Source organism: Astatotilapia calliptera, chromosome 10 (assembly GCF_900246225.1).
Source record: "Astatotilapia calliptera chromosome 10, fAstCal1.2, whole genome shotgun sequence".
Taxonomy (NCBI): domain Eukaryota; kingdom Metazoa; phylum Chordata; class Actinopteri; order Cichliformes; family Cichlidae; genus Astatotilapia; species Astatotilapia calliptera.
In genome coordinates, this window is record NC_039311.1 from 12,558,998 (window position 1) to 12,572,846 (window position 13,849).

Sequence of the window (13,849 nt, forward strand, 5' to 3'; positions counted from 1 at the left end):
CTGAAAATCAATAGAAAACCGTACACAGTCCTAAGAAATGTCCCCAAAGTCCACCGGAGCAGCATTTTCTCCCCCTCCCCTCTCTGTGTCCCCCCCTCCACTCCCTTCCTCGCGCCCTCCCTCTCTCCCCTGCTTCTTCTATAAGCCGACCTCTACTGTATCTACCCCCAGCATCACACTGCAGAGCACTGAGGAAGACTCAAAAATGCATCAGAGAAGGTGAGAGGGATTCATGCGCTATGTTTGTGCATGCTGTTTAATCTGAATGGCAAAATATCGAACCGTGGCATGCACAATGCATTTCTGTCATTCGGTTATTCTGGATGAAGTATATGGTCCAGCTGCTCTAAAGCAAATGTTTGAATGCAGGAAAGGGTTGGTTTGCATCAAGCAAATAAAATGAAGTGCTTAGTCTATTCTTTCTACATATCGAGGACGTGAATAATTAGCTGGTATCCTCTAAAGAGGTTAAGCACGGAAATGTGTCAGTAAAGTTTGTACTTCGATTCTTTGCATTGTGAACCGTGAGGCTGGATTGTGATCGATTGTGTAGCGTTAAGGGTACAGCGACTTTTCTGTGGTTTAGCACAGAGCAGCAGAAGTGTGATGTTCATGTCTCCGAAGTGACTTGACTCCACTCTTTACAGCTGACTCAGATTTATTTGGAATCCAGCTAATGTCGAGACAAACACAATAAAAAACTCTTAACTTCCTCTTTTTTGTTTTGTTTTTTAGGAACCTCGGGAGAATGTCTTTGTTTACCACCATATTACTCTTTGGTAAGACACGCATCCTCACGTGAGCAACCCCAAATGTATACGTTTGTGTTCTTAATTCGGATCATCTCTTCCTGCTTCATTATAGGCTTTGCATCTGCTCAGAAGGTGATTCAGTTGTCCTACTGCTCTATAGACGAGGACCACCTCAGGATGGACTGCAAATACTCACTTCCTTCTGAGTCATCAGAAGTCTTTTGCAAGTACACGCACGGTGAACGCCTCTTCGACACCACTGACCCATCGGAGGAGCAGCACGCCCCCTTCAAGAAACGTGCCAAAGCCCGCATCTTCCCAGGCAACATCTGTCGCCTGCTGTATAAGAACCTGCCCAACGGCAAGTCCACCTTCACCTGCAACATCAAAGTGGGCGACTCGGCCCCTGTGACCAAAACTTCGGTAGTCGAGAAGAGTAAGATGCTTATCCTCATGCTCGTTTGACCCATATGTGCACTTCCTGTTATTTTTACAAATAAGAATAGAACATGTGAGCTTGACAAACAAAACGCGCGTCCTTGTGAACCTGTGTTGCTTTTTTCTTATCGCAGAGCTCCTCCTCCCCTGTTCTGCATGGAGTGTCCTATTACAAAGCTGCAGTGGCCTACTGTTGACCTTGATGACCTTTCCCATGCTGCTGGAAATTCACTGGCTGTGAAGAAGGTGCCAAACTGCTGCATATCTTAACACTGCAACCATAACCATCTGGTCACTGATGCTGTACTCCCCCGAAGTTGCGTGTATGCACAAAGTGCAATAAGTTAAACTGAATGTACTCACAGTATATATTTGGTATGTCACACACTTGCACACTTGGCATTATGCACTCAATACTAAGCACACATACTGCTGCATATACACTATACTCTAAACTAATATTAGCTCTAAGCTATAAGTTACCTGTTGTATCTGGCAGACTTTCAGTAGGGTTAATGAGAAAAAAAGCATGATTTAAAATTGAAATCCTAGATTCTGCAGTGCTCACTATCTAGATTCTATCATTGTAGCAGATGTAGTCAAAGATATTGACAGATTGCTTCTTTAATAAGACAAAAACTGTCTGATTTAGAGGGTTTTTAAGAAGGGATGGAAACTAGTTTTGCTGTTCCATCTAATGAGTGAAATCTTCACAGCTCTAAAGTGCAACGCTGCACTCTCCAATGTGAATTATTGCTGAGTCACGTCGCTCGTTAAGGTAAGCAATCTATTTTGCCTGACTGAAATCTGTCCCTAGTGTCTCCTCCTGGCTGTCAAAAAATGACAGCAGATGGCAGTGACCTTGTGCTGCACAGGCCCACTAACGGGAGACCGTGCTGTGTATTTGTCAATAGAAATTGGATGGAGCAATGAAGATAGCTGACAGGGTTTTAATGTAAGCTTCAAATGATGTTTTGACTTACTATTGCATGCAATCAAGTTTCTCTATTCTATCGTGTTCTATTCTATTCTGAGGAGAGGATCAATAGTCTGTATCAAGTCCCTCAACTACAGTTGCAAAGACACCCAAACACAGTTTTTTTTAAATTTTGCCTTTCACGTGTGCCTAAAACACATAAGCCATGTTTGGCTGAGGCTTATTTAGTACATGTTTGAAACTATAAGCTAAGTCAGATACTCAGTCTTTATGAATTTATGAATTTACATTAAAAATTCTTTCACTGGTGCAGTGTTTTCTCCTGAGGTCAGCCTGTTCTGATGGCTGTTTCCAGCAGGATAACGCACCATGTCACAAAGCTCAGATCATCTCAGTCTGGTTCCTTTAACATGACAATGAGTTTACAGGATTCAAATGACCTCCACAGTCATCAGATCTCAGTGTCATCGGCAGCTGTGGGATGTGGTGGAGCAAGAGAGTTGCATCATGGATGTTCAGCCAGCAGTTTGTGCCAATACGGACCAAAATCTCAGAGGAACGTTTCCAGCACCTTGTTGAATCTGTGACATTAAGAACTGAAGCGATTCTGGAAACAAAAGGGGGTCCAGTCAAGTAGTAGAAAGGTGTATCTAATTAAGTAGCCAGTGAGTGTATACAGTGTCTGGTATTTCATACTATACTAAAGGCGCATATCCTTTGGCTGAGCCAAGTGAGTCAAATTGTATTTGAAGGTGTTGAAAAGCAACAGTGAAAGAGAAGGAAAAGAATATCTCGTTTCTATAAAAATCTGTGACTGACAGGATCTGTTTTGAAATTGCATCCTTTAACTGAAAATGAATGAATAATAAAATGAATGAATAAAATTCACACTTGAGTTCAGCTTCTGGAAAGTAGTCCTTGTAAACAAGAAATACAGTCCAACTACCATTTGAAAAAAATTATTTTACTGATTGTTTGTATTCTGCCAAAACAGGAAGATGATTAATCTATAGTACTGGTACCCTGTATACAGAATAAAGAAATGATATGGATTTTCTTTTATAAAATACATTTTTTTATAAAGTTGTATCATTAAACTCTCTTTTAAATAGAAATAACGTTGTTAAAATGCACATATACATTTCATGATCACAAGTATGTGGTGTCTGTATGCCCACATACCTTTGGCTGCATGATGTCATTGTACACCGACAGGCAATTTTAAAAATGCGTCTTCCTACGATTGAGCAGAAGATCTGATAATATGTTATCAGCATGCGGTTAAACAGCAACATTTCCACTGAAGTGCCAAACGAACCGAGTAACTCCTGTCATCGTGTTGCCTAATCCCGTGTGCCTGTGAGCATTATTTGAACAATTACTCAGTAACATGCTGGCGTTGCGTAACAAAGCACGGTGTCATCTCGGGGTCCAAAATACCGAATCATGTACTGATGAATCATTTGCACAGTTTTACTTTCCAGCACTTCTTGTGAACTTTATCTTACAAATAACAAGTGATAATATGACAAAGTTTTGAATATTATGATGCAAGAAACAGTCCATATCAGCCAGATGTGGGCTATATTTAAATCATGAATTAAATATTACTAATTGATTAAACATAAATTCCAATACAATTACTCATGCAGGGGAACTTGCCTTTAAAATGAGAGGAAATAAGAGACACACAAGCTAAAAATACAATCTGATTCATAGATTTTGAAAGGTGAAAACAGATGGCAGACAGAAAGTCAGGCAGCAGTTTGACTCTCATTGTTTGTCCAGATTGCAAAAGCAGTAAAACCAGGCTTACTGGAGGTGGTTTCATTGTTTGTTTGGTTCACATTTATCCACTTTTTTCTGTTTCTGTTTCAATAAGGATTCATTAGTTAATGTACCTAAAATAAACATGCATTTAAACACACATGCTTAAATATGTATTTTTTATATTGGTGTGTTTATTAGCAATTCTCTTTTTAATCTCTGTACATATGTTTAATAAGACAGATTGCTCTCTTAGGACTGAATAGTGCTGCATACAGCTCGGCTGTACCTTTAGTATAATGACAGCAAAGCTTGCGATTATAATGTTAAGCTATATCCCGATTAAAATGAAATGTAATGGTGCTAATAATAAACTTTATTTATGCAGGACTTTTCTTAACAAAATTAAAACGTACTTCACATAAATGCATTAAGAAAAAAGGGGCCAAGAAGCACACACAAACATTAAAACAAGGTAAAAAAAAAATATAAGAATCTGTACGAATCTATTCAAACAGTGCCATCGAAAGTCTACTCTGTTCCTCACTTCTGACTCAGCTGGAAAACACCACGGCAGGACCTAACTGCAAGCGCTTGCATGGCCTACAAACACGCACATCAGTTTCACGCAGAACCCACACAGCTGAGAATGTGTGAGGGTTAAAAGACTGGAAATGTCTACAGTATTGACAAACTAGCCATTGCACATGCTTTCCTATCGGGGAGATGTAGTTTCTATTGGGCGTGTTCTAGTCAAACCTGTTTTTCTCCATCAGCCTCTGGGCGGCACCTGACAGGATCTTATTACCGGAAGTTAGGTGTTTGTAGTCACCTGCGCTGATTCTTTAGGTAACAAGAGGTGTTTACTCGAGCTGGAAACGTCGAAATAAGAGAAATAGGAGTCGGTGAAACGGAGACCATTCGTTCTTTATTCGACACAAAGAAGAGTTTTGCGTACTTTCGGCTTGTTTTACTCGAGAATTTTTAAAGGAGCCGTCGAATAATAAACAAGAAACCCGACATGACTGTGAGAGGAGTCCTTTGGCTGCTTTTGTTCTCTGGCGCAGCAATAGGTGAGAAAACTTGGGATTTCTTTTTAGTTATCTATTAATTTTTAAAAAATGTTTATTTATGTGCTGTTCTTTTAGTCTTTGTAGCCATTCAACAGTTGAAGCTCCGTGTCTTGTTTTTATTTTTTTGTTTTTTTTTTGTTTGTTTTTTCATTTTTAAAGAAGATAGTAATCTTGTTTTGCAGTAGTTTTTGCCAAACCGTAATTATAAGCTTAACGGTTCTTTAAAAATATGGGCAGGTTCAGTTACAACGCCCTAGTCTTGAGCAGAACCATGAAAGGCCATTTTGAATTATTACATGACTGGAATTGTCCTACTCTTAAAACATCTTAACCTTCCGTTTCCACACCACCATTACTTTTACACAAATGTAAAGATGTTTAGCGAGGCCATATTCAATCAAATGTAATTCATCAAAAGAGCTGCTATTTACTTTGGTAAGTTCTTAAGTTTCCTGTCACATGCCCACTCTAAAGGGGTCAGTAGGTATCGGTCAGCATCATTTGTCCTGTTGTAATTCTCTGTGAGGTGCAGTGTGTTTTATATACAGCTCGGCTTTTTGATAATCATCTCTGCAGAAAAACAAACAAACAAAAAAGGTGAATCTTCATGAAAAAAAAGCTCTTTATGGAAAAGATAGGTTAATCGTAAAAATAAGAAAACTGTGATCAGGGACAAAAATCAGTTTAGTTTAGCGATTCATCCAGATACACCCCCAGACCTGAACAATATCTGTAATATTATTCGTACTTCCGCCTTAATTTAAATGTCATCTCCTCGTTATTCTGTATTTTCCTTCCAAGTTTCCTTGTGCTGCTTGATGGTCATTTGTGTAATAGTGTAGTTATCAGTTTTAAGTTTGTGTTGTTTGCTTTTTTTTTTTTTTTTTTTTTTTTTTTTTTTCTAAAGGTTAATATGGAGCTGCTGCTGCTTTTGTTGTTGTGATTGTCTTGCATACAGTTTCACATTTGTCATTATACACATGTTGAGTGGCTTTTTATCCTTTATACTGTCTCAGATTTTCTGAATTGCTTGCAAGATGTCAAGTATTTTCACATTAATTTTTCTGGATTGGTATTAACAGTTAGTAAACTCAAAGTCTGTTCAGGTTATCACGTGTGTATGTTACGTACAAAAATAAAACAACTCTCCCACAAACTTGTAACGAAGTGAGGATTTTCATCCCCTACCATTCCTCTGCAATACAATAAGCACACTCTGCTGTATGAATCAAACTCTGGCTTGTCAGACGAGTTCCTTTAAAACTTGTTTGACTTCTCAGGTACATTTGCTGTCAGGACTTCTCAGTATGTATGTACACCGAAACTCTAAAAGTATGCAAACAAGGAAGTCATGGTGTGTTCTTTCAGTTTGCACTCCTACCTTATTTTTCCATCAAACTTATCTCGGTTGAGATTGCCTATAAGAAATGACCACAGGCTTTAGGTTGGTCTGCCATGAAAACACATGCCAGCAGTGTATTTGTATCAATGTTAATCTGAAGTTTAGCTTTATTTTTATCAGCACCTTGTAAAAAAACGTGATGAATGCTCACAGAATGAATTTGCACTGAGTTAATAATTATCTGCCTTCTGCTGTAGTTGAAGCTTCTCTGTGCTACCTAAGCTTAGCAGACAGGGCAGTGGTTAATCATGTAACTCTAAAGTAATGGCAGCTGTGCAGTGTAATGTGGAGTGGGGCAACAGATGGACATGTGGTGTGACAGAGAAGCTTTTTACTGGCTGCATTAATGATTTAGTGTCCCCGAAGCTCCGCTGACGTGCCTGAAAAGACCCAGTTTCACCCAGAGAGCCGATAGTTTCACCGGAAGCTTCCTGGTTCAGCAGACAGGAATGAGCCACTTTTGTTTTGATGTTTTGCTTGACCACTCCCTGAAAGCTTCTGAGCATGCTCCAAGTGTTTAGGCAAAGGGTGTGTTTTTCAATCCTCAGTGCTGTATGCCTGATTATTTACATAATGGAAGATTGTGGTCTACTGGGAATACCTTATAATTTTCCTGGTAATACAGGGGGAGGACTTGGGTTTTCTGATCGTGGCCGTCAGCCTAGAATGATTATTTTAGTTTATTTAAATGAATGAAAACCTTCGATTGATTTTTAGACACCATTAGGTCTCTTTTGTTAAACAAAGTACAAAAAAAAAATTAACTTTGAAATGATGTTACCTTTTGAAGCCTGAGTAATAAAATCTCCTCCTGGCGTCTCTTCACCTATTCCTGCATGCCATGTTTGTGGAGTGTTAAAACTGGGTTTATTAAAACCCAATTTTCAAAGCAGCTTAAGCAGAGCACTATCTGTGCATGTGTGTAGGGGTTTTTTTCTTTTCTTTTTTTAATCTGCTTTTTGTGTTCCGCAAATGGTTGGCACAAACTTCCTACTCACGCCATGCTTCACTTTTCAGACAGGTTAGACCAGCGGTCCCCAACCCCCAGGCCTCGGACCGGTATCGGTCCATGAGTCATTTGGTACCGGGCCGAGAGTTGACGATCAGGTGTGAAATGTATGGTTTTCAGGGTTTTTATCGGTTTTCAGCGTTATTTTGTTATCGTTTTTATCGTTTACTCGGTTTTCCTGGGTCTTTTCACGTGTGTTATAAATAAATCTTCTTTTTTTCGGTACCAGTACTAGTTTTATTGTGTTGTGTTTATCCGCAACACCTTAAAGGCCGGTCCGTGAAAATATTGTTGGGCATAAACCGGTCCGTGGTGCAAAAAAGGTTGGGGACCGCTGGGTTAGATTACACAGAGTACATTGAGTACACAATGAGTATTTTTAAACCCAAAAGGTTCCTATCCTGCAGGGCCTATTGTTAGTGTGTGTTATCAATAAGCTTTTTTTAATTTTTCTTTTATAAACCATTATGGGGTCTGTGTGTGTCCAAGTAAATGGTAAGGATATTGCTTATAGGTTTATTCAGTAAGCTTATTGTATTTTATACACTGGCTTATTTTAATATTATGTTGTTGTCTCTTTTGGTCATGTATATATGTATTTTTTTTATTTACACTGACAGTGCACATGTAATGAAACGTGTATAAATTACATTTGCGTTTCAAGAGTGCTTGGCCCGTATGCAGCCATACACACAAGCAGCATATAGACAAAAGTATAGAGCCACCTGTATATTACGCATACAAGAGCTGCTTAGTTGTGGAAACCTATGCTGTAAAGCTCCTGGTGCACATTTTTTTTGTGTGTGTGCTGATATTAATGCTAGAGGTGGTTTGGATCGCTGGTGACTCAGTAACTGCTTCCACACAGTAATAATAGCACTTACAGCTGATCATGGAACCAGGGGCACCTCCAGAATGTTTTCATAGGCGTGGCCATATGGGGGCCACTAAAAATATTCGGGTGACACAACAAAAAACAGAATTTCTGGTTTTATTATGCTTTGGTCAAATATAGGTTACCTGGAAAATATAGCAAAAAAAAGAAAGAAAATAAGTTGATATCACTAAAAATATGAAAACCAAACAAGATTTGATGACTATCATCCTTAGGCCCCCAAGTTATTGTTTCTGTTACGAGTTAGTAACATTAGTTTATGTTAGTTAACTATTGGCTGCGACCGACCAACCAACCTGATGATGAAATGTTCCGTGCTGACAGAAGATGACGCTAAACATGTTTTTAAAAATTTTACTTTAACCACTTCTTTCTTAAATAAGCTTCACAGACAGAGTTGCATCCATGTCAGCTTTTATGAACAGGGCTCCATGAAGTAAATTAGTCATGTATCGCTACATGTCCACTTCAACACTTGTACCGATCACTCATATCAAACCTTCCATTACACAAGTTATGCTTTCCCTGTTTTGTAGTTTATTTCAGAGACAAAGAATGGTAGCTCTATCATGACCGTGCATTCACTTGCATTATATTCCTTTAGGCTACAAGCCGGTTCGCTTAAAGGAAGTGAGTATTTTGGACTTGACACTTGATGCTGAGTGTTCTATTTATTTACTTGTTTTATTTTAATCTGTGTGTCTAGGTGTAAGTGGATATTCGGTCACTACTTCAAAGGCAAATGTACGAGCGGAAGAGAACACAGGTGAGTTTTAAAACAAAATTTTGAATACCATACCACCTTTATTTATAAAGCACTTTAAAATAAACCAGGGTTCACAAAGTGCTGTTCATATAAAAAATAGCATAAACAGAAAATGAAATCAAACATGTTAAAAATAGAGAATTTAAAAAAACAAAACAAAAAATGGGATTGTGAATGATTACCCAGGAAAATTGCAAACTGTCTATGATGTGTCTGCTAAAATCACAGATTCAGAGGTTTTCAAGATGAAGTCATATAATAAGACAAAACTGCATTTAAATAATAGACTGCAGAATTATGCAGGTTAATGGTGTCACCACACAAATTTCCCTCTCTCTTTCCAGATGTGGATTTGACATGCTCATTTTCAGGAGACTTTGGTTCAAACATTTTACTTAGATGGAAGTTTAAGGACCGAAAAGGCTCTCAGGTGTTTGTGGTTCACGATGGGAAACCAACAGGTAAGTTTGACATTTCTTTCTTTTAACTGACACTTTAATTAGTTTAACTAAAAAACAAAAACACATGATGCATGTGAAATAAAACCACAATTTTCCAAAAATTCTATTTTGATGTCACTGTTGACAAAATTCGGTGAATGTAATATCATCAATATCAGTCACGGTGATCACATTGGTGCCTGCCATGGTCCGTTTTATTTGACAGATCCAGATTTAGATTAAAAGAAAAAACTAGTTCTGTCAGCATTAATCTCGTTAAAATGACGTTAACGCCAAAACTGCATTAACGCGGAAAATCTCTGTTAGCGAGTTACCGCGGATCGCCCCATGCGTGGGGCTGCACGGCGTTAACGAGCTAACTGCACTAACACGTTGATGAGCTAACGGCGCTCGCCGAGTTAATGCAGTTATGGCGTTAACGTCATTTTAATTAGATTAACACTGACAACACTAGAAAAAACCTTTTTCTGTGACCAACCAAATAACCTGTCCTGAAACCCATCTGCTGAATGTGGTGTCTGAATACTTGCATGCTGGTTACGTAATGCTGCGTTTCTTCCACAGCGCCGTATGCTGACCGTTTGAATGTGTATGGTGGTAGCAATCTGAGATTCTCCAAAGTCACTCGTAAAGATACTGGAGTGTACACCTGTGAGATAACCAGCGCTGACAAAACCCAAGTTGGGGAAACAGAAGTGACTCTGACTGTTCTGGGTAAGACTATGTATCACATTTACTTGCTGTAATGAAGACCGTATGTTGCCATTTATAAGTGGTCCAGATAAAAACTAAACATTTTGTCCTACAGTGCCTCCATCTGTGCCATTTTGTAAAGTCCCCTCATCGGTAACAACGGGCAGCACAGCCATCCTGTATTGCATTGATGAAAGCGCTTCACCGCGCCCCACATACAAGTGGTACAAAAACAACGTTCTTCTGCCTGATAACCCTAGTAACGTTGCTGGCTTCAAAAACGCCACCTACAAGTTGAATTCAACCAGTGGCGAACTGGTAAGCTTTAGCTAGTTACATGTGTAACCTTTACTATGACTGATATGGTGTGTTGGCCTTTAAGTTTAAAATATACCTGTGTGGCCACAGAAATTTCCTGCTGCAGCCAAGACTGATACAGCTGACTACTACTGTGAGTCTGTCAATGATGCTGGCCCTGCTCAGAAATGTAGAGCTATGAAGATGGAAGTTCGTAAGTTCCTTTCACACTTTAAACTCCACAAAATGCTTTCGCCTGAGCCATTTCTTCCTTACCTCACAAAGAAAGTGTGCTGGTTCACCTTATTATGTTTCCCTGTGTTTTCTTCAAGGCGACCTAAACACCGGAGGAATTGTCGCTGGTGTAATAGTGGCTCTGCTGCTTGTGGCCCTACTGATATTTGCCGTTTGGTTTGCCAAAAAGAAAGGATATCTGCCTGGTTAGTTTTCCACATTATATTCAAATCAGACTTTTACCGTCCTCATTGTTCTGACGATGATCAGCGAAAAGTTAGTTTGTTGATTCAGGCAGGCAGAGGTCTAAAAAGTGTATCTGTAAGAAGTACTCTGTGCTGATGTTGTTTCCTTTCTTCCTATTACAGCAAAGAAAGAAAGGTAAGTGCATATTTCTATGCATTTAAATGTTACTTAACATTAGTGCCTTTGGTTTAATAATGTAAAAATGATAGCGATCTATATTTGGTGATGTCAATACTGGGTTTTTCCCCCCCTCATTTTTCTTGCAGCAGTTCAAAGATGAACCAGTCTTACCAAGCAGCACCTAGTGGTGATGGTGGTGATGATGTAAGTACAACGTTGCCTTTCATTCCACTAGCGGATTCATTGTTATAATAAGTACTTCTAGCTCTCGTTATAATGAAGTGTGCTTGGTATATTTGAACTTTGAAATTGCCAGAAAATTGAATTTTTTTTAAAAATTGGAGTGTTACTTGAACCTTCTAAGCTAAACTAAATATCAGTTTGCTTTATCGAAGGTTAAATTTTACATCTGGTATTTTTTTTTTTTTTGTGCAACTAGTCGGCATAAACTAACTCATGTGTCACATGTGATACACTTTGCATACAGGGCTAAAACATGGTATCTGTGCAAAAATGGATGAAGCAGAGCTTTATTTTGATTGTGTTGTTTGATATGCTTGTTTCTCAGGCGGATTTCACACAGAAGTCATCATTTGTGGTATAGTGTACGAGCAGCAGTGGCGACAGCAAGCGCTCTGAGCGAGATGTCTCTTAAGTGTGTGGTTTTCCAGGAGTTTGAAAGTTTGTACAATGCAGTTTTTATAGACCATTGCAATATATATATATATTTTTTTTTAACCTGAGCCAGCTACAGTAGTCTGTCAAATGCATCAACACGTGAGGTTCATGTAGCAACACCCTACAGGAAATAAGGAAATAGATAACTAATGAACCTTGTACTGTATCTATCTTTACTGAAATGAACTGTGGCCACTAGTGACCTATTTTCAGCAGAGACAAATTTTCTGCTCCTCACCGATGTGTGCTTTTCTGTGTGCTTTTTATCTTCTGTCTTATGAAGAACAAGATTTTAAAGATATGCGCTTACCTGTGAAAACAAGGTTAATTAGAGTACCCCTACACCACTACCAGCAGCAGTAAATGAATAAATATATTTATTTGTTATCTTTACATTGAGGACAGACGTATATTGCTGCATTTATTATATTTGCTGTCCCATCACATTCATTTCCGCTAGCACAACTCTCTTATCGGTCTTTGTGGGTTAGCTGAAATGTTAACAGAGCCTCAATATCACAGCCACGTTTTTAAAGGTGTTTCATTTTTTTGTTTTTTTAATTTCTTCTTTTTCCAACCACAGATCTGATGTAATGTACATGATAATTTTTTTCTCTTTCTTTGTAAATAAAACTAATTTTAAAATTTGGATAGCTTCTTGGGATTAAATGGTCACTCTTATACCCCTTTCACTGCAGGAAAATGGTTCAATACTGTTTCCAAATTCACATAATGACTTCAGTTTATTTTAGAGGGTATGTGTCTGCGTCTGTGCGCCTTTGGCAACTAAAGTCATGAACTGCTACATTCCTTGTGATGTTTGTGTGTGTGTGTGTGCGTGTGAGTGTGAGAGAATATGCCTTTCCTGCTTAGTAAAAAGGCTTCCACTTATTTGGCATAGAGCCTGTTTAGGAAGGGTGAGACTTAATGCTGAGAGTGCGCAACCCTAAAGCAGTATTAGCAGTAAGCTAGCACACCCACCGATTTCACCATGATTCACACTGGAAAAACTTAACATCCATTTTATTCCAACAAGGGACCGACTGTCAGGTCCCAACCAGTTTATTTTTGGCTAGAATGCTCTGAAGGCTTCAAGATTAGGTGTACAGCCAGTACTGAACCGGTTTCCTGTTAGTGGAAAAGGGGTAAAAGTTTACTTTGTGAATAGGATTCATGGAGAAGGTTGTATGAAGTCAATGCCTTGGATCTACTTGCTTCTTACACATTCAATTTTCACACAACATATCTTAATGAAATGCTGTATACCTCTGGACGCTAACATTTAGATAGTGGTGTGATGAGATCCAAGTATATATTGATGGCATTCGATATTTAAGTGGATGTTGTTTTGTCCTTTTTGTATAAGTGTATAATTTTTCTGTGTGCTTATTTATAATAAACTCTTTTAAAATAGGTCTACATTTGTCTCGGAAGGGTAATATTTAGCTTTTGTGTCATCTACAGACTGACTGTTTGACTAGCCAACCCTCACTGACCCTATAAATACTGCTCTTTTTATAAAAATTAGTTTTACTTGCAAATACATGCTGATCCAATAAAGTTAAAGCACATGTACATCAATTCCTTATAAGCCTATTGCCGCATGTTAGATTTTTTTTTGTCTGCCATGTATAGACTAAAATGACAGTGGAACAGCACTTTTATTTTTGAAACTGGGGAAAGTTCATTATACCCTTCTCAAAAAATAAATAAAGGAACACTTTATATCATATGTGTGGGGGAAAATCATGCTGGATTTCTATTTTAATATAGATTGGGTAATGTGTTAGGAACGAAAGGATCAACCTACAGAGGGCTGGATTCAAAGATACTCTTAAAATTAAAAGTACATTTTACTAAAATTTCACTGTAGCAACTTAGAATTGTACTCAGGAGTTAGACTGGACAGTCTAAGGTGCAACCTGGTGGCATTAGATAGACAGAAACGTAATGTCCCAGAGGAGTTCAGCTGGATTTAAATCAGGTGAACATGGGACCTGTCAATGTATTAATTCTTTCATCCTCCAATAACTGCCTGCATACTCTCACCACATAAGGCCCAGCATTGTTGTGGACTCAGG

The 13,849-nt window shown here is 38.5% G+C and overlaps 1 protein-coding gene across 1 annotated transcript; it reads left to right on the forward strand.

Moving 5' to 3' along the window:
• The first annotated feature begins 4,617 nt into the window (after positions 1 to 4,617).
• Positions 4,618 to 13,187, forward strand: f11r.1 (F11 receptor, tandem duplicate 1). Its single transcript, XM_026182198.1, has 10 exons — positions 4,618 to 4,967; positions 8,980 to 9,039; positions 9,384 to 9,500; positions 10,065 to 10,214; positions 10,309 to 10,511; positions 10,602 to 10,704; positions 10,823 to 10,930; positions 11,093 to 11,105; positions 11,237 to 11,294; positions 11,659 to 13,187. The coding sequence occupies exons 1-10, from the start codon at positions 4,916 to 4,918 to the stop codon at positions 11,692 to 11,694; spliced, it is 900 nt and encodes a 299-aa protein (XP_026037983.1). The 5' UTR covers positions 4,618 to 4,915; the 3' UTR covers positions 11,695 to 13,187.
• Positions 13,188 to 13,849: the final 662 nt, after the last annotated feature.